General features: G+C 37.4%; 1 protein-coding gene across 1 annotated transcript in view; it reads left to right on the forward strand.

Moving 5' to 3' along the window:
• The first annotated feature begins 202 nt into the window (after nt 1-202).
• The window catches only part of LOC123666410 (spectrin alpha chain), a 31,871-nt gene continuing 7,046 nt past the window's right edge, over nt 203-25,027 (forward strand). Inside the window, exons 1-35 of the mRNA XM_045600505.1 lie at nt 203-322; nt 3,928-4,021; nt 4,334-4,507; nt 4,619-4,885; nt 5,017-5,205; nt 5,548-5,736; nt 7,067-7,237; nt 7,709-7,876; nt 8,203-8,442; nt 9,065-9,253; nt 9,334-9,442; nt 9,638-9,817; nt 10,323-10,507; nt 10,724-10,876; nt 10,967-11,126; nt 11,339-11,544; nt 11,826-12,053; nt 12,326-12,460; nt 16,625-16,759; nt 16,864-16,989; nt 17,234-17,425; nt 17,683-17,872; nt 18,204-18,414; nt 18,811-18,928; nt 19,249-19,293; nt 20,300-20,448; nt 21,575-21,776; nt 21,960-22,105; nt 22,209-22,311; nt 22,657-22,806; nt 23,241-23,378; nt 23,464-23,581; nt 23,816-24,011; nt 24,228-24,545; nt 24,762-24,966. Coding sequence (XP_045456461.1) covers nt 3,947-4,021; nt 4,334-4,507; nt 4,619-4,885; nt 5,017-5,205; nt 5,548-5,736; nt 7,067-7,237; nt 7,709-7,876; nt 8,203-8,442; nt 9,065-9,253; nt 9,334-9,442; nt 9,638-9,817; nt 10,323-10,507; nt 10,724-10,876; nt 10,967-11,126; nt 11,339-11,544; nt 11,826-12,053; nt 12,326-12,460; nt 16,625-16,759; nt 16,864-16,989; nt 17,234-17,425; nt 17,683-17,872; nt 18,204-18,414; nt 18,811-18,928; nt 19,249-19,293; nt 20,300-20,448; nt 21,575-21,776; nt 21,960-22,105; nt 22,209-22,311; nt 22,657-22,806; nt 23,241-23,378; nt 23,464-23,581; nt 23,816-24,011; nt 24,228-24,545; nt 24,762-24,966 — 5,760 coding nt within the window. The 5' untranslated portion in view covers nt 203-322; nt 3,928-3,946. The remainder of the gene's footprint in view (nt 323-3,927; nt 4,022-4,333; nt 4,508-4,618; nt 4,886-5,016; nt 5,206-5,547; nt 5,737-7,066; nt 7,238-7,708; nt 7,877-8,202; nt 8,443-9,064; nt 9,254-9,333; nt 9,443-9,637; nt 9,818-10,322; nt 10,508-10,723; nt 10,877-10,966; nt 11,127-11,338; nt 11,545-11,825; nt 12,054-12,325; nt 12,461-16,624; nt 16,760-16,863; nt 16,990-17,233; nt 17,426-17,682; nt 17,873-18,203; nt 18,415-18,810; nt 18,929-19,248; nt 19,294-20,299; nt 20,449-21,574; nt 21,777-21,959; nt 22,106-22,208; nt 22,312-22,656; nt 22,807-23,240; nt 23,379-23,463; nt 23,582-23,815; nt 24,012-24,227; nt 24,546-24,761; nt 24,967-25,027) is intronic.

The following is a 25,027-nucleotide window of genomic DNA, read 5'->3' on the forward strand; positions in this document are numbered from 1 at the left end:
ATAAAATACGTTTTTAAATTACTACAGAATAAATATCAAACTAATAAAAAAATACTGCCATTTCTATTCATAAATGTTTAAAACTTCGAGATTAACTACAAACTTACAAAATACAAACTACAAAGTACTTAGTCTTAAACTTCAATGAATCTGAATTTCTTAAATGTCACATATTTTAAGAATAGCAACATTTTACATTGATGTAGGTGAAGTGACGCGAATTGTACGTCGAACGAACGATTTTCATTAGAAAACCCCATAGAAGTGTTAGTAAAACATCAATAATCAGTATATGTGTAATTGTGTATAATTTGAATTGTTGGTAAGTATTTAACCATTGAATATTTCCTGTTTAATTTTATTTTAGTACGCCAGGGTATTTTAATTTTTTCTTATCTGACACACCCATGTATCGGCGAATTCCATACTTCTTAACCCTTTTCCAATAAAAATACTTCGTATGATATCAAAACATTTTAAACTATCTTCATACTATTATTGGTTTTATTAATACATCATACTATTTACTAAGCGGAAATCTATTTTTGGAGTATACCGTTATCCTTATTAGGTTTATTTTGGAGCATTACGTCATTGTATAAAGAGGGAAGTGTATAGTTATATAGGTGTACCTAACGACCGGACCCCGGTCGCCGATGCGTGCAGTCTGAGGAATGTTGGAGCACAGTTGTGTCCATTACGGCTTAACTTTCAAAGTATTTTTATTCTTATTGCGAAATTGTGCCGTGAATATCAATGACCTTAATGTACTGCATTGCTGTGTATATTATTGATTTGTAAATCTTTCATGTCAAAGCCAACAATTAACTGTTTTATGAGGTAAAACAATTACTCAATGAGCCATAGTTACAGTTACTAGTAGGTTTTTTATGTGAAAAACATTATTAATCTGTTTTTTTTTTTTTTTTTTACTGTATTGTTCATGTTAGACAGAAGTTGTTTTTATTTTCTTACAGTTTAAACATTACCTAATAAATATAAAGTGTATACTTTATTTGATGTTGTTTGAAGTGCCATCATTATCTTAATATAATTATAAAAGTACACACCCATTCAGTGTGACCTAGATCACACAGCTTACTCAATAAGTACTAAAATTTGTAATAGAATAGTTTCAAGGCTTCTTCTTGCTTCAAAAGTTATTAATTTTATATAAGAGAAATTATATATTAAATCTATTTAAGTCTTATTGATGTATAATGATAATGATATAATAAAGTAAAATAAAAAATAAAAATAAAATAAAATTGATTATAGCTTTGCCTACTTTTATATCATTTGAGTAAAATTTTTATTTAAAACAATTATATTGAAATTGTAATCAATGAAGCTTAGTCGTGCAATTTTAATTTTTCACTCAAAATACATACAAACATTATTTGAGTTATAGATACTTTACTATAAATAATAATACAAAAATGATGTATGTTCTTAAATTACAATACTTTTTTTAATTTTAACAGAAGAGGTTTTGAACATAAAAAAATAAAATATTCAATCCACATTGATTATTTTTGTAATGAAGAATTACAGTCACTGAATATAATCTGATAAACATTTTTATCAATAATGATAAAAAATAACATTCCATTGACAGGTAAATTATATATTATGTAACATGATGGTATATATATACCTTGGATACACAAGAATACCATGACAACGTTCATATATGATATAATAGTTCCTTTTTATCTCCAGTAGTGATGTGTTACAATGCCCGATGAGTCACAAGGCCATGTGATGTAATCAGGCAGTTATGTCAAGTGCGGCTGACCTTAGGCTTTTCACTAATTACCTTGTTTGTCAGGAGTCATTTTTAAGGATTTTATTGCAATTTTTCAAACATATTGATAATTTTAATTTTTTGTTATTTAACTGAAACATATGAAAGTGCTATCAAATATTTTTTTAAAAAAAGGTATGTATCTTCTTTCTTATAAATAAAAATGAATCAATAAATGTGCAAAAATTGAGAACCGCTTTACTACTTAATACTGTATAAATTTTTTCTAAACTTTTCTGAAACTTTGTACAAGGTTTTTATGGAATAAAAAGTTAATAAAATTACACAGAATTTTGGTAAGAAAATTTTAGAAAATGCAACAAATATTTCAATGGCACATATTTGTCAGTTCGGAGACAGAACTATGTATTAACAAATTGTAAATACAGTTTTGATCTACTATTGTGGATAACTTTTTATAACTGAGTATAAGTTTCCCCAAGATAGCAAGATGCAAATAGAATTTTTGTCATGTGCAGGTATCAAACATGTCACCGCTAGTGTGTACTATGACAATTTTGCCAATGCATTATCTGATTGGGTCTGGTCCTGTAGTGAAGTTTTTATAATTATATAGTATAAGTCTCTGATATACATTATCATAGGATATATTTTATATAGTTTTAGTCTGGGATAGACTGGGATTGTTAAGCCATAATGAATGCAAAAAAAAAACTATTTAATTCTATTTATTAGGAGTTTTGGGGCAATGGGCAAAAATAAAATTATTTTGATTTTGTTTACATAAATTGAAGTCGATTTTTTTCGTTTGCAAGCAATTAATAACATCGAGTTCCATACCTTAAGAATTAATTCTTTGTATGGATTGTTTTAAAACAACCATTTTGTAACATAAAAATTGTACTGTGTGTTAAATAAAATGATTCGTATTTAGGCAATTTTCGTATCCCTTGCATTAAAAAGGAAGACGACACACCCACTAGACCATTACACTCAATCAGTGTATTTACCCTAGTTAACTATAACTACTAAAATTTTTCTATCTCTAGCCACGTGTAAAATGTTTTGTTGTTTTACTTGCCTTTATTTTGTCATTTAACACTTAGATATTTCACCGTATCTCAATTATTTGTGTCACTTGAAGACTATTTAGTTAATTTAATGTAAATGTTTAAAGCTTACATTTTATGAATCCAAGAATATAAATAATCTGTGTTTTAATAATTCGCTATCTATTTGATAATAAACGGGCTATATATTGCAAAAATGTCATTCCTGAGATTAGGTCATTTACACAAATAGACGTTTTATATAAAAATTCAAATGTTTTACATGCATGCATACTTGTATGTAGTTTTTTTTTTTAATATATTACTAGCGGACCCGGCAGATGTTGTCCTTCCTGGAAAACAGCTACCAAATTTGATTTCTTACATACCGATAGAGAGCCACCTACCGGGTCCAACTGAGATAAAAACTACCTTATCTCCCAAGTAGGACCAAATTACAGATACTTACAAAATTTGTTAAAAATTGGTTCAGTAGTTTCAGAGTTCATCGTTACCATATATCGTGACACGAAATTTATATATATACTAGCTGACCCTGCAAACGTTGTTTTGCCATATATGTTTTAAGCCCCCCCCCCCCCTTAACCCCCCCCTTACAACTTAGAGATATGAAAAATAGATATTGGCCAGACCTACCCGATATGCACACAAAATTTCATAAAAATCGGTCCAGCCGTTTCGGAGGAGTATGATAACTAACATTGTGACATGAGAATTTTATATATACGATAGATTTTTGTACATGTGTATTCATATGCATTTAGTAAAAAGCGGTTATTTGAATATTACAAACAGACACCAATTTTATTTATTTGTATAGATTTTACAATAAAGAGTGTTAACGTATGGTGAACATTAAAAATGATTTAATCAATTGTTTAAATGATAAACAGCCGTTTTAAAAGTCGGTGAACTCCGCCCTTACAGTACTAAATTATGCTATTAAATTTAAAATCGGCTTCTAAGGGTTAAATAAAAATTAATGTCGTAACTGGATGAGAAAATAAAATTGAAAAGAAATGAGAAATGTATTTATATACTTATTTATTAAACAACAAACTCAGCTACAAAATATTACATTTGTTTCAGATAAGTGAACACATCCAACATGGAGCAGATTCCACCCCCTAAGGAGGTGAAAATCCTTGAAACAGCAGAGGATATTCAAGAGCGTCGTGAACAGGTAATTTTATAATTATTTCTAATTTAATATTATTGTTTATTTTTAGTAATCAAACATAGTGAATACCAAAGATTTGATTAACACTAATAAAATGTGATGAACCTAGTTTAAAAAGACATTTTGATACATATTTACAACCATTTTTAGTAGTTTTATCGTCCATATTGACACCTGTTATATTAAATGATTTTTATAGTTGATCACTTTCGATTTTAAATCAGAGGTGGTAACTTTTGATTCTTTGAAGGGTTTTATTCCAATATTTCCAAGGTTTATATTCCAATATTTTTTAGTTACGAATATTTTGTACAGGTGCTCAACCGATATGAAGACTTCAAACAAGAGGCGCGTGCGAAGCGAGAGAAGCTGGAAGACTCTCGCCGCTTCCAGTACTTTAAACGTGATGCCGACGAACTCGAGTCTTGGATCCAAGAAAAATTGCAAGCTGCTAGCGATGAGAGCTACAAAGATCCCACCAACTTGCAGGTACGATATTGAATCACAAATTTATCGTGAAATTATTTTCTACATAAGTTCAGTCAATTAAATACATGTTTAATTTATCGTGAGAATTAAATTTAAAAATTGGTCAACCAGGCCAAGATTCAAAAGCATCAGGCATTCGAAGCCGAGGTCGCCGCGCACTCCAACGCAATCGTAGTGCTGGACAACACCGGCAGCGAGATGATATCCGCCGGTCACTTCGCATCGGAGACTATTCGCAAAAGGCTCGATGAGCTGCATCGCCTGTGGGAGCTTCTCCTCTCCCGTCTCGCCGAGAAGGGTATGAAACTGCAGCAGGCACTCGTCCTAGTGCAGTTCTTGCGTCATTGCGATGAAGTTATGTTCTGGATTCATGACAAGGTATATTTTTATTTACCTACCTTACCGCCTTTTTTTTGTAATACTTGTTTTCGAAAAAAGTATAGTTAAAAATAGTCGTCGATTGATATTTAAAAATTAAGGAATTAAATTAAATTCTTTTTACTAAACAGGAAACATTCGTATGCGCGGATGAGTTCGGTTCTGACCTGGAGCACGTAGAGGTGCTGCAGCGCAAGTTCGACGAGTTCCAGAAGGACATGGCGGCGCAGGAGTACCGCGTCACGGAGGTTAACCAGCTGGCCGAGCGGCTCGTGCTTGAGGGACACCCCGAGAGAGAGACCATCGTTAAGAGGAAGGATGTAAGATCTTATTGAAAATTATTTTTCTTTGGACACAGTTAATGAGTGAAAATAGATTTTGAAGAGATATAGTCTAGCTGGTGCTAATTACAACTACTATGTTAGATGGTTCAACTCAGTCTGTGTCTGTTTGGGATATCTATACCTGCTTCGGAAGATGTGAAATTCGTATATTCACAAATGAGTGTATTTGGAGATTTATTCTTAAATTTATTTGAGCCTATGTTATATATTTCTTGTATAATGTAGTAAAAAAAATTCTTCGAAATCATAGATACAATTTCCGATCTCTTACATTATAAAAATTATGTTTAACTTATTCATGTATTTCTACTCCCATAGGAGCTGAACGAGGCATGGCAGCGTCTCCGGCAGATGGCACTGATGCGCCAGGAGCGCCTCTTCGGCGCCCACGAGATCCAACGCTTCAACCGCGACGCCGACGAGACTATCGCCTGGATCTCCGAGAAGGACGTGGTGCTCGGATCCGACGACTACGGCCGCGATCTGGCTACCGTGCAGACTTTGCAGGTTTTGAATTTGGTTATAACATAGCTTACCTGAAATAAAGAAATTATTATATAGCATTCTGTGGGTAAAAGTATTTATGAATTAAACATAAAAACTTAGTATATAACATGGGAATAGCAATGTATAACATCCAGCAGGCCTAGCATGAGTACAACGAGATATCTCATGACGAGAGAGAGAGATAATGTCTACATCGAGTATTTTCTCGATTACCCTAACATGCGCACTACGAGAGACAAAATTCTCTTCCGAAGACTTTGCCTTGTCGAGTAGAGAAAATTTTGCTGCCCTTACAAAAAAATATACCATTTTTTTATAATGAAAAATATAAATACTAACTAAATATTACTAACTAACAACACTAACTAACTAACTATTAAACTAATTTAAAAAAACAAGAAATACAAGAATCTTAAAATTTCGCCTATCACTTCCAAAATTCAAAACACTTTGTAATGCGTTCGATTATGAAATTTTAATAAAGAAGGAATTTCAAAAATTAAACATTATCAACAATAATCACAACTGAATATCATTCTTATTTCTTATGTCGTAAAGTTGAATTTACAAGGCTATTGACCAATCGTGCCAAATCGGGATGAACCAACGTTTGGATTCACAGTATAATTTCAAACGAGTGACACATGTTTTATTTAACAATGTTCTCGGCCTTTTGGCTAAGATAAAAAGTGTATATCAAATTTAAAAAAACTAATATGGAAAATAATACGGCGTAAGTAAATGAATTTAATTATATATGTAAAACAATATGCTCGTGTTGTGCTTTATATCTTGTCGCACATTAGATAATTGTAATTCTATCACGCATTGTTTTAGAATAAGAAGCAACAGGGCGCAAATACGTTTTTTGTGCCATTATATGGCACACTTCACTCGACTTTTCGCGCTTCCCGCTCTTCGTATACCGAAATTATATAATTATAATAGGGTAACGCCATGGTATACAAAAAATAGGCACCCGGTTTTATTTATTTTTTATTTATCGTCTTTCTCGTCGATAATATTGAAGACGAGAAGTTTCTCTTCCTAAAACGTCAAAATTCGACAAAATTACGATGTCATGTTAGTTTCCGTAGAGATAAATATCACAGATCACTAAAATTTAATGATTATCTTTTCTATTGACGCAACGAGAAGAGTATCACGTGCACGCATGTTAGCTACTGTAGACATTGAGAGATAATACGAGAAAAGGGGTAGACAAAATTTTGTCGTGGCGCGCATGCTAGGCCTGCATATGTAGACAGGTCAAAAACTGCCTGAATTTGTACCATAGGAATATGAATACTGAAATATATGTCTCCTGTAGCGTAAGCACGAGGGCGTGGAGCGCGACCTGGCGGCGCTGGAGGATAAGGTGGCGACGCTGGACGGCGAGGCGGGGCGCCTGGCCTCCATCCACGCCGACCACGCGCCCGCCATACACTCCAAGCGGGACGAGATCACGCAGGCCTGGCAGCGACTCGTGCAGAAGGCTCAGGTACTCTATATATTACATTCTTTTGTTTGTTTTACTTAAAATGACATTTCACATTTCTCTCTTGTGTAAATTATCTATGAAATGCAAAGTGTATTATTTGTGGTTGTTGCGATATTTTTTTGCATGTGTAATACAATAATATAGAAGGCCGGCATAGTTTATGATTGTGACCATGTTATAAATTTATCCATAGAGATCTTTTACTGCTATATATTTTAATAGGTTTTGTACCTTTTGATACTTGTATTTTTAAGATTAATTAAGTTAATATTAATTGGAGATCATCTGATACGTAAATAGTCATCATTGTCACCATCTTCATTCTAAACACATTCTCAATCTAATTGGAGTCTGCCCACGTCGCCGTTCCTAGTGCACGGTTGTCATTAAAACATATTGGGCTCCCACAGTCAGTTGCACGATAGTCGCTATGTTTAAAACATAAATATGAACGTTGTAATCTGTGACCAGGAACGTCGCACGGAGCTGGAGTCGTCGCACGCGCTGCACCGCTTCCTGGCCGACTACCGCGACCTCATCTCGTGGATGAGCGACATCCGCGCGCTCATCGCCGCCGACGACCTCGCCAAGGACGTGCCCGGCGCCGAGGCGCTGCTCGAGCGGCACCAGGAGCACAAGGTACGTGGACTGTCTACTAGACTATACTCTAATCTATATCATTTTTGGTATAACATATTCTATATCGTTTTGCAGTAACAATAGTCCACATGAAATAAATCATTAATGCTTATGTCAATGACCTCAGTGGTGAGTGATACAATGAAACCTTATCTTATTAATAATTAATATAACCATAATACAAAACTTGACAAAAAAAATGTTTGGCTTCAGTATCGATTGTAAATCGTGTGATCCCAAGTATTCTTTTAAAAAATATTCAATGTACAGTTTTGACTTCCTACCATTTAATTATATGCATAGATGACAGTGTTCGTGTGTGCTAGGGCGAGATGGACGCGCGCGAGGACGTGCTGAGCGCGTGCGTGAGCAGCGGCCAGGCGCTGGTGGCGGGCGGCCACCGCGGCGCCGCCGACGTGCAGGCGGCGCTCGACGCGCTGCACCGCGACCGCGCCGCGCTGCGCGCGCTGTGGGAGCAGCGCCGCGTGCTCTACCTGCAGTGCATGGACCTGCAGCTCTTCTACCGCGACACCGAGCAGGCCGACGCCTGGATGCACAAGCAGGAGGTAGCTCCGTCTGTACACTACCGAGCTGAGGACGGCACCAGCCATTTATACTAAGCTAACTCTTAAAAGTGAACTTTACAATAGAGACTTATAAAAGGGAAAAACGTGACACCTTTTATATTAAGAAATTAATTTTATTATTAATTAAGAAACTTATTTGAAATTTGGTATCTTTAATAGTTAATTTATTCATTGCAATTTCACAATTTTTTTTATTACATATAAAAACACATTTTATGAAGTTCGCATTAAAAAAACAAACTTATCGAAAAGTCAAATTGGCGTAGTATAAATTGTTGGTATTGAGGAGTCCATTCATCACGTGAGGATGAAAAGGAAGGGGGCAGGGGAAAAAAACACGAAACATCAAAGGGAAGGTGTTAAACGTGTATTTCAAGATTTTATTCTGAATATTTCACTAGACTGCAAAATATATAGGTGATTATTGAAGAGATTCATGCTGAAAAACATAGCGTGATTAACGAACGACGAACCCTAATTAGAATCACAATAGTAAACAGATGCAAAAGTTTTGCAATACAAAGCCACTAGCAAACTGAAGGCGCAACAATGTAATGTATAAAAATTATACTTTAATAGAAATTATTGTTTTTATTTTTAGGCTTTCCTTGCCAACGAAGACGTCGGCGATTCCCTCGACTCGGTAGAAGCTCTGCTAAAGAAACACGAAGATTTCGAGAAATCACTCGCAGCGCAAGAAGAAAAGATTAAAGCCTTAGATGAGTTTGCCACTAAACTCATTGAGGGCCAACACTACGCGGCCGATGATGTCGCTCAAAGGAGAGAGATGGCAAGTTTTATTCCCTTTTGAATTAATTGAAATTATTTAAAAGGGACATTAAATTAGTAATAAATTTAAATTTCTAATAGCTCCTCGAACGCCGTGCAGCTCTTCTCGAGAAATCGAATCAACGTCGCGCCCTTTTGGAAGACGCTTACAAATACCAGCAGTTTGAGAGAGACTGCGATGAGACCAAAGGCAAGTTTTTTTATAAATCATTATTAAAATTATTTTAGTTCAAATTTTGAATAAATAAATAACATATTTATTGTAACTCATGGGTAAATTGCAATTTCGTACTTATTTAACAGTTGCAAGTGCATGAGTTTGGCAGAGCCTGCCTTTTACAATGATGTTGTAAGCACATAATAACATAATGGGTGTTGTGCTCAGGTTGGATCAACGAGAAGCTGAAGTTCGCGACGGACGACTCATACCTAGACCCCACGAACCTGAATGGCAAGGTGCAGAAGCATCAGAACTTTGAGCAAGAGCTGCTGGCCAACAAGCCGCGCGTAGACGAGATCAATGCGCTCGGCAGCAAGCTGCTAGAACAGGAACACTTCGCGAAACGTTCGTATTACCATCATATAATTTATGTCAATGTTATGTATGCAACTCTACAGGGACTTTTGTATTGTTGGCTACAAGATTTTTGCTCTATCATGTGTTAGGTAGCCTATAACTGGGTGACCACTGTGACATATATTTTTTTGATGTTATTTCTTCATTTTGTTGTGTGTGAAAATGAAGTAGTGAAGTAAAAATTGGGAAAGTCCAGCCTTTGCTATTGGTTGTTAGTTTTTTCTAGTTATAGTAGTTTCCGATTTTAAGTATTTTAGTGACATACAACTATCTTTTCGGTTGATGGTTATGATTACTTGGCTCACAAGAGTCAAAGCATAATTACTATTCTTAGGCTGAAATATTTCCTAAAAATGAATAGGCTAGATTAGACAAACAAGGTTAGGCAGACTAAGATTTTTGGAAACGACTTATAGTTAAGAATTTAAAACCAAGAATATAAATAATTTTTGTATTTAACATCTATTAATAAAGTATAATTTTTTTTATACAGCTCAAATTGAATCACGCGTGGATGAACTGGGTTCGTTATGGGAGAAGTTAGTTCAGGCTTCAGAACTGAAGGGGAGCAAGTTGCAAGAGGCCGCCGCTCAGCAACAGTTTAACCGCGCCTCCGAAGACATCGAGCTGTGGCTCTCGGAGGTCGAGGGGCAACTGCTCAGCGAGGACTATGGAAAAGTTAGTCATAATAATACAAATATAATTAATTTTCTTAAATACAGGAGTTACCATTTTTATTACTGCATAAATATTGATTAAAAAAAAATCTATTATTATCTTTAGTAGTACTGTGTTGGAGATGCTTCCATATGTTTTCTTTTGTTGAAGATAATAATAAGAAAAATTGACTTGTAAATATTGTATATTAATTCTAATAGATCTTGATGTTTTTAGGATTTGACAAGCGTGCAAAACCTGCAGAAAAAACACGCGCTACTAGAAGCCGACGTGAGCTCACACGCAGAGCGTATTGAAGCGTTGCGGGCGCAAGCCGAACAGTTCATTGAGAAGGGACACTTTGATGCTGACAACATTAAAGCCAAACGCGTTAGTATTTCTCATGAATGTTATAAATTTAGTAATTTGCTTTAGTATGGTGTTTCAAATGGTAATAATATTTGTATATTTCTTATTTAGGATGCGTTAGTGGCACGTTATGCGGCCTTGGATAAGCCAATGGCGGTTCGCAAGCGCCGCCTGCTAGATTCTTTGCAAGCGCAACAGCTATTCCGTGACCTCGATGACGAGGCCGCCTGGATACGTGAGAAGGAACCAATCATTGCATCTACTAACAGAGGTACATTTGTATTACACATCATTTTTCATTAAATTAAATAAATATTGTAAGTGTGAAGACTGTTAAAATCGTTTGTCTCAAAAGACAGTAATATTTGAAACTAAATTGGAGAAAATCTTATTCAACGTTTTATTGGAATAGCGTCAAAATTTAAAAATAAAACCGTGAAACGAAGTCGACCCCCTCTCACGTACGCGACAACGTGTCCGCAGGGCGCGACCTGATCGGCGTGCAGAACCTGATGAAGAAGCACCAGGCGGTGATGGGCGAGATGGCGCAGCACGAGGCGCGCGTGGAGGCCGTGCGCGCGGCGGGCGCGGCGCTGCGGGACGCCGGCCACTTCGCCGCCGCCGACATCGCCGCGCGCCTCGCCGCGCTGCACGCCACCTGGACGCAGCTGCAGGACAAGGCGGCGCAGGTGCTCTTGACGCTCCATTGCAGCTCATGTGTTATATTGAGGTGGGGCGCAGCGCCAAATAGCACGAATGGGGATACTTCCCCACGCCCTTACAGAAAACCTCAGCTAAATATCACTGCTTTCGACAAGTGTCGTGTTATTGTGGTGAGTAAGGTTGCCAGAATTCCAGAAGAGTATCAGAGATACGATCGGCAACGCACAACCTACCGTATCCACTTTCCATTACAGTTCTTCACCTTTGTAATGAAAAAAAATAACTAAAATATGTTTTACAATAACAGCGCAAGCAAGACCTCGAGGACTCGCTACAAGCCCAGCAGTACTTCGCGGACGCCAACGAGGCCGAGTCGTGGATGCGCGAAAAGGAGCCCATGGCGAATACGCAGGACTACGGCAAGGACGAGGACTCGTCCGAGGCGCTGCTGAAGAAGCACGAGGCGCTGCTATCTGACCTCGAGGCCTTCGGAAATACTATCAAGGCTCTGCGGGAACAAGCTAATTCTTGCCGTGTAAGTGAAACTTGCCGTTTCATGGAAGTTTATAGTGATAATTATAAATTTGATACTACTCCTAGATATCATATAAAAGTTTGAAAGCCATATAAAACGTTAAAGTGTAACTATTTCACACGTTTTCACTCATTTTTTTTTTTATACCACAGCCCTTATGTCTTTTCTTAAGGAGAAATTTTCAAAAAATATTTTGTCTTCATTCAGATGATAACGGAGTATGTTTAGAATGATTTGATAAAAGTGTAAAAGAGTATGTTTATATGCAACAGCAACAAGAGTCGCCCGTGGTGGACGTGTCGGGCAAGGAGTGCGTGGTGGCGCTGTACGACTACGCGGAGAAGTCGCCGCGCGAGGTGTCCATGAAGCGCGGGGACGTGCTCACGCTGCTCAACTCCAACAACAAGGTGAGACACACAAACACACAACAGCGCTTATGCACTCACACATATATATATTCAAACACATATACGTATATACACTGAACACTTAGTTTCTGTTCACACACACATGCTTATGTGTTCGTACACATAAAATTGTTACAATTGACTTAACTAAAGCACCCCTGAGACAATCAATCACAATTGGCAATTGTGTAACATTATTGATTATTACACTTAACATACTGATTATTTAAATTCTTAATATATGCCTTAGTTGCGAATGATATCAATCTTTTTTTATTAACAATATGGTGGCTATTATTCATAAGAGTCAAATTTCGTGTAGAGCGCCCGTCGGTGGATTTTGGTCATTTGAAATTATTTTCTTAAGTATTTTTTTTAAACAAAATTTTATTTGTGTCATGTAATACGCATATTAATACGATCAAAAATGCTATAAATAATATTAAGGTAATATTTTTCAACAACTCTTTCGTCGATCTATTCACAATTCGCTTTTTTTAAGCTTAGACAAATCCTACCTTAAACCTTCCTTTGATAAAATTAAACTGCTGTAAATGTGTAAACTTATTACATACAACTACAAAACTAAAAATATTTCTTCACTGATAGTCACTTTACACTGTTATCGTCAAATATTAGGTAGCTGAATGCTTACAAAATATTACGTTTCCTGCTCTTATCAGATAATCAAATTCACGTAATTTCTGGTATTACGTAGGAAGTACGAACACAAGTAGATAAATTTAATTTACTGTGCATTAATTACTCTTTATTAATTTTATTTACAAACTGCACAATACCTTCAGCCTATAATATCCTACTACTGGGCATAGGTCTCTTTCTCCATGTAGGAGAAGGATCAGAGCTTAATCACTATATATTCACTACTACGAGTAATGATCGCTATCAGGTGTACATGATAACAACCGGGACCGACGGCTTAACGTGCTCTCCGAGGCACGGTGGGGAGACCCACAAGGACTGTACAAACACTCAGACTACGGCAAACACCTGTATGGCCAATACAAATGTTTGTCATGTGCGGTAATCGAACCCGCAACCGCCATCGCATCACGTACAATCCATAGCTGTAACCGTTGCGCCAACGCGGCGTTCATATAAATTTTTAATTAAATCTTAAGCGTTTTTTTATTTGGTTTATTATTTACGTTACCGTCGAAATAAAAAATAATCTTTAAAATTGTTATCAAAGACATTATCGTTTCTTTTAATATTTATTTAAATACTTAATAACTACTGTGCCAGCGACTTTGTCCACGTGGAATTTAACAAAAAAGTTATTATTCAGTTCGTAGAATTATAAACTAAATAAATTTCTAAAATAAAAGCAGCATAAGTTTTATTATTACATCGGCTATCTGCCAGTGTGTCTTGTCAAAATCGGTCCAGCCGTTTCAGAGATTAGCCGAAACAAACAAACAGACAGACAAAAATTGTTAAAAATGTTACTTGGGTTTATGTACCGTGTATACATCCATAAACATTTAGTAAAAAGCGGTTGTTTTGATTAAATTTCTTTAGTAATCGAATTATGTTAACTTGATATATGCAATACGTAAAGGGTTTTTCTTTAAAATGTCTCTATTTCAATATTCATCTTTTTTTTTTGTAATTTGGTCGTAAGAAATATAGGTATTGTATTTGTCGACACGATGACATGTCAATATAAGTTGCTAAGCGAATGTACCATAAGTTGTGGATGGCGACTATCTAGTATAATAAATTATAATACACCTTATGTTGAGAAAACACTAATCAGAAGTACTTATCGCATCAAGATACTAATAACTGAATACTCTTGTTGGTAACGACGATATAATTATATTTACATATCTTAGGCGAGATGACTTCACTTATTAGTCTTAAATTCAAGTGTTTTGTTGTCAATATTTACGTCAATAGAAAAAAAATGTATTTTTTAGTTTAGGACTATAAATATTATTATTTTCTGGTCCAACGGTAAGAAATAAAATAAGACTAAAGATAAGTCTTAGTTTGTGTGATACATCATGAGATCTTAAAACAAGAGTCATTTAGAGGTTAATAAATTATATTTTATTGAAAATTTTAAGCTTTTGACACGTATAAACAAATTAAAAGAATCATATAACAGTTCACGGCTATCAGAACTAATCGTAAGAAATTTCGGTAATAGTAAACGTTACGCTATTACGTACTTGATTTAAAAATTACAATCCTTCTCAGTTCCATCGCGAATCAGCCTCGAACCGGCCGCGTTATATAATATACTTACCCAGACAAATCTACGCAGTAAAGTATTAGATATAACAATGATATATCTACTAAAATTTGGTGTTAAGAATTACAGATATACGTGCCTATAATTACTGATAAAAAGTTATCTCGGAGCAAAAAATAAATAAAAGCACTAATTGCAAGTAAGAGCGGCTAGTAACGGAATTTATAAGTATGTAAAACAAAAATTTCGGTGAATCAATCTGTGATAGAGTAGTGATATTATAATAAAAATGATAGTTTTAAGTTGGTTGTGTGTCGCGTTGTTGGAGGATGTCTTTATAAGTAACAAAAGGAAGGAAAAGGATAAGTGTTTAGTGCATGTAAGTATATAAAAATATAAGCGAAGTTTAAAAAATCATTACCTTTTATGAAATTTTTCTATGTGCATTTTTTCACTTTTCAATGGAACATAAATTTTAAAAAAGATGACTAGCCTGTAGGCGCGCCTGCTTTCTGTTCCGCGGGTTGCAGGTTCGATTCCCGCCTGAGTCTGGGTGTAATTTTTGTATTTATATATGTATTATTTCTATGTATATTCATAAAAAAAAGGTATATCAGTCGGCTGTTATATATATATAATAAAAATCATTAAGTTGCTTACCATAAAAACAGACGATCGTGTATGTATATCATAAGATGTTTAAAAGAAGATGAAGAAAATCGGTAAAGTCGATCTCAAATTATAGCGTAATCAAGAGTATAGACAGCAACATACAATTTAGAAACTCATACTTTAGACGACGTGTTTGGAGGCGTCCATAAATTACGTGAGGTGAGATGTCGTGAGATTTTATTCAAATTATTTATTTATTGAGATTGTATTAAAATGCCACTTGCTTTTCTTGAAGTTGTAGAAAAAGAAAAAAGGGGATTTAATTTGTAAGCTTTGCTAAGTTCATTCTTTAAAAGTACGCATCGAGTTGTAAAAATTTGGAACATTCAGAAGAGATCATTCTGTTCAGTTCAGAGGTCAATAGAATTTTTTTCAAACGAGTGGTGCGCCAATTCTTATCTAAATTACCAAACTTTCAGCGTATGTAATGATGTCTTATATACAATATCTTAAAGGTAAAACTTTTGCGTCTATCGTCTGAATATTTAGAGATTCTGGTACGAATTGTCTATAAAACAACATTGATTTATTAGTAATGAACTTATTTTTTTTGTAATCTGTCAATTATCATACCAAGTAGTAACTATTACAATATTACTAGTTTATACTTTTACTTAATAAGATTAACTTGCTTAAAGTACAGTGTTGAATTTCATTAAAAAAAAAATACTCAATGTTAAGTAATGAAAAAGTATTTTAAAAATTTCGCGTTTATTTCATTAATTTGAATTTATTACAATAAATAATTTGTTTTCACCATTAGAGCAGTGTGGTTTTAATACGAGACATCGCGGTTTAACGCAATTGAGAAGCACATACCTTTACATAATTCTTCACACCCATCAAGATACAACTCTATACCTTTTGACACACATTGTTGCAATAGTGTATAATAATATACACATAAGAGAAAAAACTGAAACAACACTTGGTTATCCACATTTACTATTATTTAAATGTATTATTATAAAACGTTCTCTTTTTGAAGCCCTTGAACATATTATAACATCAAAATATATATATAAAGTTTAGAAAATAAATATTTAGCGGTATGACAATAATTTGATAATTACGTCGTTCATATAATAAATATAACAACCGTGGACTACTAACTAATTTCATAAAAAGTTTACCAATATACCTACTTTGTTATGCAGTGGAAATCCATCCTGCAAACCAAATGCAGTTACTATTTTCAGTGATCAAAATTTTGTCGTTAAACACTTATTAAATTTATAGCGATTCTAATTTTAAATGATATTTTGTCTCAGGACTGGTGGAAGGTGGAAGTAAACGACCGACAGGGTTTCGTACCGGCCGCCTATGTGAAGAAGATCGACGCAGGTCTGTCCTCTTCGCAGCAGAACCTCGCCGACTCCAGCTCCATCGCCGCTCGCCAGACGCAGGTGGGCCACACACTTACCGTACATTTTTACATATAATATTTATATATGTATATAGGTATTGATGTGTTGTGCTTCACATCTAAATAAATTCTTTTTTGTGATAGATCGAGGCGCAGTACGATAATCTGCTGGCTTTAGCTCGTGAGCGCCAGAACAAGCTCAACGAGACCGTAAAAGCATACGTACTCGTGAGAGAAGCTGCGGAACTCGCGACATGGATCAAGGACAAGGTACGTAAATCCTGCATCCATTTATTTAAATAATTTTGAATCATATCGTTAAAGAAACGTGTCATTCACTTTTGCAATAACTTTGTCTGTTCTTCTTTTATTTTATGTATAATTGACTAAGTAGTAGGTTCTTAAATTAGTTTTTTTTCTTTTTAGTTAATTTTATTTAAGTCGAGTTTTCAGAGTAATCAAAGCAAGTTTTTTAATGTATGTTAATAATAACTTCGTGAATGGTGTTTTCCAGGAGATGCACGCACAAGTGCAGGACGTTGGCGAGGACCTGGAGCAGGTGGAAGTGATGCAGAAGAAGTTCGATGACTTCCAGAACGACCTGCGCGCCAACGAGGTGCGCCTCGCCGAGATGAACGAGATCGCCGTGCAGCTCATGACCGTCGGACAGACGGAAGCTGCGCTTAAAATCAAGACGCAGATGCAGGTGAGATGAACGAACATAACATTTAATAGTACTGAATTTACTTTATTTTATGATTTAATATGATTTTTGGTTTTCTCTTTAATATTACTTTCTATCGCAAGCAAGATATTGAAGTTTTGTGTAAGATTTTTAAATATATCGTAGGGTGTATTAACTTTTAGCAGCAAGCAACATTTGTCAGTCAGATAATGACGATCGACGAGTCTAACCGGTACGATGCACTCCTTGTAATACTAATGGCTCGCCCCCTCCCCCAGGAGCTGAACACGAAGTGGACGTCGCTGCAGCAGCTGACAGCGGAGCGCGCGGCGCAGCTGGGCTCGGCGCACGAGGTGCAGCGCTTCCACCGCGACGTGGACGAGACCAAGGACTGGATCGCGGAGAAGGAGCAGGCGCTGGCCACCGACGACCTGGGCCGCGACCTGCGCTCCGTGCAGACGCTGCAGCGTGAGTGCCGCCACTGCAGACAAATCACCTATTCTCTACATGTTAAATTACCTGATCCGTACTAGTCAAATATTTATTATAATTGACTACACAATACTGACTATACTTTTATCGACTAAATCGCTTTTTACTTAGTATCTAGTGTGGGTGAATTACATAGGTATAGATTAATTACCGATGCGTATATTCAGAAAGTGATTTGTTCTGCTTACTACCTGTTATTGATTATGGATATGTCGTGATAAAATTTAACAAAAAATACATCACGAAGATTTCGAGTAGTTTAATTTTGTTAATTTCGGACGAATTGTAAAAATGTCGTCGGTAACAGGTAAGCACGAGGGCCTGGAGCGCGACCTGGCGGCGCTGGGCGACAAGATCCGGCAGCTGGACGACACGGCCAACCGGCTCATGGCCACGCACGGCGACTCGGCCGACGCCACGTACAGCAAGCAGCGCGAGATCAACGAGGCGTGGCAGCAGCTGCAGGCGCGCGCCAACGCGCGCAAGGAGAAGCTGCTCGACTCCTACGACCTGCAGAGGTCCGCTCCTGTTTGCTCTCATTACTTATCCCAGCTCCACATTATGCCAAGCCAGTAGAACGAACTTTCTTTATTACTTGTTAAACGGCTGTAATTACTTATCGTCATCCACAGTATTGTACAATTATTTTTTACTGATGCTATGTTTCACCTAATTCACAAAAACAAAGACATCAATGCAATGATTTTTATATTTCGATTTATAATAATATCTTATCATAAGAAAGTAATCTAAGTCATACAAATAAATAAATATCTATTAAATACACAGATGGTCGTTAGTTTCTCAGGTAAACAACTTAATGCTTGTGTGCCTATAATACAATTACATATAAACAAACGATTGGTTACTGGTATCTGGCAATATTTGAATGACGAGAGAGAGTTTCGTGACAGATTCCTGTCCGACTACCGCGACCTGATGGCCTGGATCAACTCCATGATGGCGCTCGTGAGTTCGGAGGAGCTCGCCAACGACGTCACGGGCGCCGAGGCGCTGCTCGAACGACACCAGGTTTGTGACATGTTATCATTTTATATCTCAAAGCCAATATACTTAAAATGTTTAAGGAATTTTATTTAAAGAGTCCTATTGACGGTCTTTATGTTTTAAATTATTTTAATTATACATTGTTTTACTGTCTACTTTAAAATTAAAATTGTATTTATATGTAAACATTATGATGTATATAAAACAATACGCTTGATTAATATCCAGGGGTATAAAATAATATTCTTGCTAAACTATTTGGAAAATTTACTTAAAAATATAAATGTACATATGTATATAGTTATTTTATAAGAGGTAGAGGTAAAACGGAGGTGTGTTTCTAGAACCAGCGCTTGGAGATAGATGCGCGTTACGGCATAGTGCCGCAGGTCAGATGCACGCATGTGTGACACGAGGCCCTGTCATATTACCATTTGCATACTATTACTAAAGAAATGTACACATATTTAAAAAAAAATGGTTTTGTCATTTTATATGATAAAATTATCCTATTTATAAAGTAAATTGCCTGAAAATATAATAATGTTAATGTGACACCGGCTTCATACTTCAATTTCTCGCGCGATCTTCGCGTAATTTTCGTTTTTGAAATCACTGTTTTCTAACAAATATTTTTTTATTGTATAACACCAAAATGAAAATCCACTTTGACAATCATATGAAAAAAAATTGTCTCTTAACTATTCTATGTAGGATATAATTAAATTCAATATATAAAAATATTAAAACGGTGCTTTATGAGACTTAAATAATCAGAATTTTATTTTTGTTCTTTATTTGCATTTTTAAATGGTTTTCAATTTTTTCTCTTTTGATGGTGTTGTAATTTTGCTTAATAAAACAGTGTACTTCTTGTTGTTTCTTCTGCAGTTTATTTTTCAGTTAATTTACCTAACGAAGTTAACAAAAACAATTATCAATTGTAGTTTAAAATAATTTTAATTGGTCAATTAATTGGAATTTTTAATAAAGGTAACATTTTATATTGCACATTGAAAGTTTTAAAAATGTTGTTATCCACTGTATTAATGCTAAATAATAATTATAGAAATTAATATTTTTACATTAAATTCAAATAACACCTAATCTCACAAACACAATTGATCTAAACTTGTAACTAGAAAAATAATTATATATCGTGTTCAGCAGAATAGGGCATAAGCATCAAAAATCCTAATAACCAAACTGAACTAAAGGCCTTTGTTTTGTTTTGTTATGCGTGAAAAGAAAAAGGCCTTTCTGCAAAAGCTTTTTACAAGACAAAAAAATAATTAAGTTATGAGCTATTTGAAGTCCATATTCCGAATTTCCCTCTTTCGCTGAACCGACTCTCAACTTCTGTGGAACCCTGTAGTAACTAGTTTTGTTCGGCAGGAGCACCGCACGGAAATGGACGCGCGCGCGGGCACGTTCCAGGCGCTGGAGCTGTTCGGCCAGCAGCTGCTACAAGGCGGGCACTACGCCAGCGTCGACATCCAGGACAAACTCGGCGCCATGGCTGATGCGCGACAGGACCTCGAAAGGTGAGTGAGCTATTGGTTCAAATATAAACCATATTTATCATAACTGCGTATGACGCCTGTCTAAAAACCGGCGATTTGCGGGTTCGATTCCTGCTCGGGATGGATATTTGTATTTGTGCAAATATTAGTTTCCAGTTAGTCGGTGACTACGTTAAACAGACGGTCTCAATTGTTATCGTAAATGCCTGATAGCAATCGTTACTCATTGTAGGGAATATATCCGCCTACCCAGGTGTAAGATTAGATTATAATAGGGTTACACTATACTATAATATTCTGTCGGATGCAGCATGGCTGTACTTAAAGCACTAAGGAGCAATTCGATCAACTCTAGTCTTATATACGAATGTCACCAAACCCTGGAAGTATTGGCCTCACATAATGAGGTAATCCTACAGTGGATAAGAGGACATAGCAAATCACACGGAAACGATGCCGCCGATGAACTTGCAAGACAGGGGTCCAATACAAAGGTAGCTGGCCCAACCATCTTAATGCCGCTACCATTTGGACAATTTCGCTCGTGGGTTAGGCAACGTACACGTGCAACTCACAATGCCCTTTGGGCAAACCAAACCAGCTGTAGACAGTCCAAAATGATACTCACGGAAGTATCACCGCATCTATCGTGCCGACTGCTCAGTCTAAACCGTCTGGACATCAGAATAGTTGTTGGCACGATTACCGGCCATATGGCACTCAATCACCAACTATTGCATTATGAATGCAACAGACAGTCCCTTTGTGTAGGGGATGGCTGGTTGCTGAAGAAACAGCCACGTGATCCTGGAATGCGAGGGAGTGGCCACACTTCGGGCAACCTTCCTTAAGGAAATAAGGAGGCTTCGAGAAGCCTGCAAACGCCCCAGGAGGCTTCTGAGCTTATGGAAGGAGCTGGGCTGGCTGAACCAGTTAGCCCTCTTTTCACGCATAACGGACCACCTTTGTGTCTAAATGCGGAAAACCAAGCCCACAACAAACAAAAAACAAACAAATACTATAATATTAAAGCTACATGTACGGTACGTTGAGAGCGGCAAAGTGGTGCTAGAGAACTCAGTATAATCGATAAACAATTTTTCGCAACGTAGAATCGCGCATGTTAATTCGCAATACTTTTATCCAGGGCGTGGATCGCGCGTCGCATGAAGCTGGACCAGAACCTGGAGCTGCAGCTGTTCTACCGCGACTGCGAGCAGGCGGAGGCGTGGATGGGCGCGCGCGAGGCCTTCCTGGCGCCGCCGCCCGACGACGCCACGGACGCGGCCGACAACGTCGAGCAGCTCATCAAGAAGCACGAGGACTTCGACAAGGCGATCAACGCGCACGTCAGTACTCCACCTCACCTCGTGATCGTGACCGTTGATGATTTTTGATGTGGACAATTTTCATCTCTAATCGTACATAATTTAATGTTTTGTACCCTATGGCCACCATTTATTGCGTTTTTTTTTTTGAATAGAATAATTTCTCCTTCTAACCTAACCTTCTAACAAGTCTTTTATTTCCAGGAGGAGAAGATCGCTCAACTGCAAACGCTCGCGGACCAGCTGATCGCGTCCGACCACTACGCGGCTGATCCCATTGACAAGAAGCGCAAACAGGTGCTGGACCGCTGGCGACACCTCAAGGAGGCGCTCATCGAGAAACGATCCAGGTACTGTGCTAGTGTTGATTTTTCTACTTCAACGTTACATTATTTGTGAAACATCTTTAAAATTCTTTTAGTGGTACTAATAAAAGTAATTTTTATTACATAGGTTGGGTGATGAACAAACACTGCAACAATTTTCGCGCGATGCCGATGAGATGGAGAACTGGATTGCCGAAAAGTTACAGCTCGCAACTGAAGAGAGTTACAAGGTAAAATAATCAAGTCAAAATTTGTGTAGTTTATATAACTAATAAATACTAATAAAACTAAGAACTAGGACTAATAAACTTTCTAATTTAAAACTTCATTGTTTGATTAGCAAAAACGGGACCTCTAATAACTTATTACGTGTAAATTTAATGTAGTCTTTTAATAGTGTCACAGATTAAGACTACTAAAACATGAAAACTAATGCCAAATATCTTATCTCAAAGATACATTGCGTTACTACTAGTATATTTTCTAATATGCCTTTTTCTAATATTTCTAAGGTATATATATAATCATCACTTACATCTTGTAGAAACATTTAATGAGGGTTTTGTTTAATGCAGGACCCAGCCAACATACAGTCGAAGCACCAGAAGCACCAGGCTTTCGAGGCTGAATTGGCGGCCAACGCGGAGCGCATCCAGTCCGTACTGGCCATGGGCGGTAACCTCGTGCAGCGCGGACAGTGCAGTGGCAGCGAGGACGCCGTGCAGGTGACGAGAGATATACTCCTTAAATTTGAGCAGAGCTGGCAATCAGACGACAATATTTGACATCTTAAAAAAATAATTCGTTTTGGTTCCGTACTTACTTGAGGATACGTTGGCGCAACGGTCATAAGATTATGCTATAAGTAGTTGCGTTGGCGGTCGCGGGTTCGATCCTCGCTCATGACAATCATTTTGCAATTGGTTGACAATGTTGTTGACAAATGTTTGATGTGATTTAGTATTTTACTTGTATATTGTGTGAGGTATTTATTAGTGCGAGTCATTTGCTGTATCATTTGTTTCATGAAATCTACAGTTTATTGTCCCTAGATATTTTACAAATCAAAGGAGTTACGAGCTCTTGAAGAATTTTTTTAATGACTAAGCACTAATAGCCTTTGTTGTGGCATTTTAAAACATGTTTATTTCGCTCGTAGGCTCGTCTCGCGTCAATAGCAGATCAATGGGAGTTCCTGACCCAGAAGACGACTGAGAAGTCACTCAAACTGAAAGAGGCCAACAAGCAGCGCACGTACATCGCGGCCGTGAAAGATCTCGACTTTTGGCTTGGAGAGGTAATTTCAGCAAATACTCTAAAAATCTACATTTTTATAAATTACTAAGTATATAAGATTACTTATGATTTATTTTTATGTATAGGTTGAAAGTCTTCTGACCTCTGAAGACTCTGGAAAAGATTTAGCATCTGTACAAAATCTTATGAAGAAACATCAATTAGTCGAAGCTGACATCCAAGCTCACGAGGATCGCATCAATGGTATGTTATCTACCACTATTGTTTTTATATATTAGGGAAACATTAAAAATAAGTTTTTCCAGTAACGTATCAATATTCTCACTTACACACTACTTTAATTTAAACGGGACTTACCACGTGGCGGTTTCAAAAATATCGTGAATCTCAAAATAATAGTCACCATGAGTTCTGCTTAAAATATTGTGACCGTAAAGGCTTGAAAACCTATATTCCACGAGTGTCCGCCCCCCGTAGACATGAACGCGCAGGCGGACGCGCTGGTGTCGTCGGGGCAGTTCGACAGCGCCGGCATCGGCTCGCGGCGCGCCGCCATCAACGAGCGCTTCGAGCGCGTGCGCGCGCTGGCCGCGCACCGCCGCGCGCGCCTGCACGAGGCCAACACGCTGCACCAGTTCTTCCGCGACATCGCCGACGAGGAGTCCTGGATCAAGTGAGCTTGTTTACCACATTATTACCACGCTAGCTAACTGTGTCACTGGTCGCTATTTTAACTGTGACGTATCTGAACAGTTTTTAAAAATTCGTATACTCATTATAGGCATATCTTGCTTAAATAAATTAGCCTTTTATACATATAAAATCTTCGCTATATATATGTAAATAATTAATGCATTTACTACATACTTTGAAACTTTCCAAAACAAAGGGAGAAGAAACTCCTCGTCGCGTCGGACGACTACGGACGCGACTTGACCGGCGTGCAGAACCTGCTCAAGAAGCACAAGCGGCTGGAGGCCGAGCTGGCGAGCCACGAGCCCGCCGTGCAGGCGGTGCAGGAGGCGGGAGAGAAGCTCAAGGACGTGAGCAACGTGGGCGTGGCGGAGATCGAGCAGAGGCTGCACGCGCTGGCGCAGGCCTGGGACGCGCTGCAGGCTTTGGCGGCCGAGCGCGGCGCCAAGCTGCAGCAGTCGCTCGCCTACCAGCAGTTCCTCGCCAAGCTCGACGAGGAAGAGGCTTGGATCAGGTAAGGACTGACTGTCAAGATTGATCCAACTGTGGGTAACTAAATGTTTCAATTGTAATAGAAATGGCGAATAATCAAGACAATCTATGACTTCGATTGCATGCATTAAGGGCATAAAATCAAGAAATCAATGGTAATTGTTCACCTTAAAGTCATAATTATCACATGATGAAATTGATGAACGTAAAGGTGTAATATGTGTGCTTCGTCTCGCAGCGAGAAGCAGCAGCTGGTGGTGGTGAGCGAGTGCGGCGACAGCATGGCGGCGGTGCAGGGGCTGCTGAAGAAGCACGAGGCGCTGGAGGCGGAGCTGGCGGCGCGCGGCGAGCGCGTGCGCGAGCTTACGGCTGAGGGCGAGCGCCTGCTGGCCGCCGGCAACCTGCACTCCGAGGCGCTAGCGCACCGCCTCGACCAGCTCCAGGTACTAATTTACTGAAAAAAAAACTGTTTTTTCAAACCAAAAATATTTTTTATTCTGTAAA

The sequence above is a fragment of the Melitaea cinxia genome, chromosome 2 (genome assembly GCF_905220565.1).
Source record: "Melitaea cinxia chromosome 2, ilMelCinx1.1, whole genome shotgun sequence".
Lineage (NCBI taxonomy): Eukaryota > Metazoa > Arthropoda > Insecta > Lepidoptera > Nymphalidae > Melitaea > Melitaea cinxia.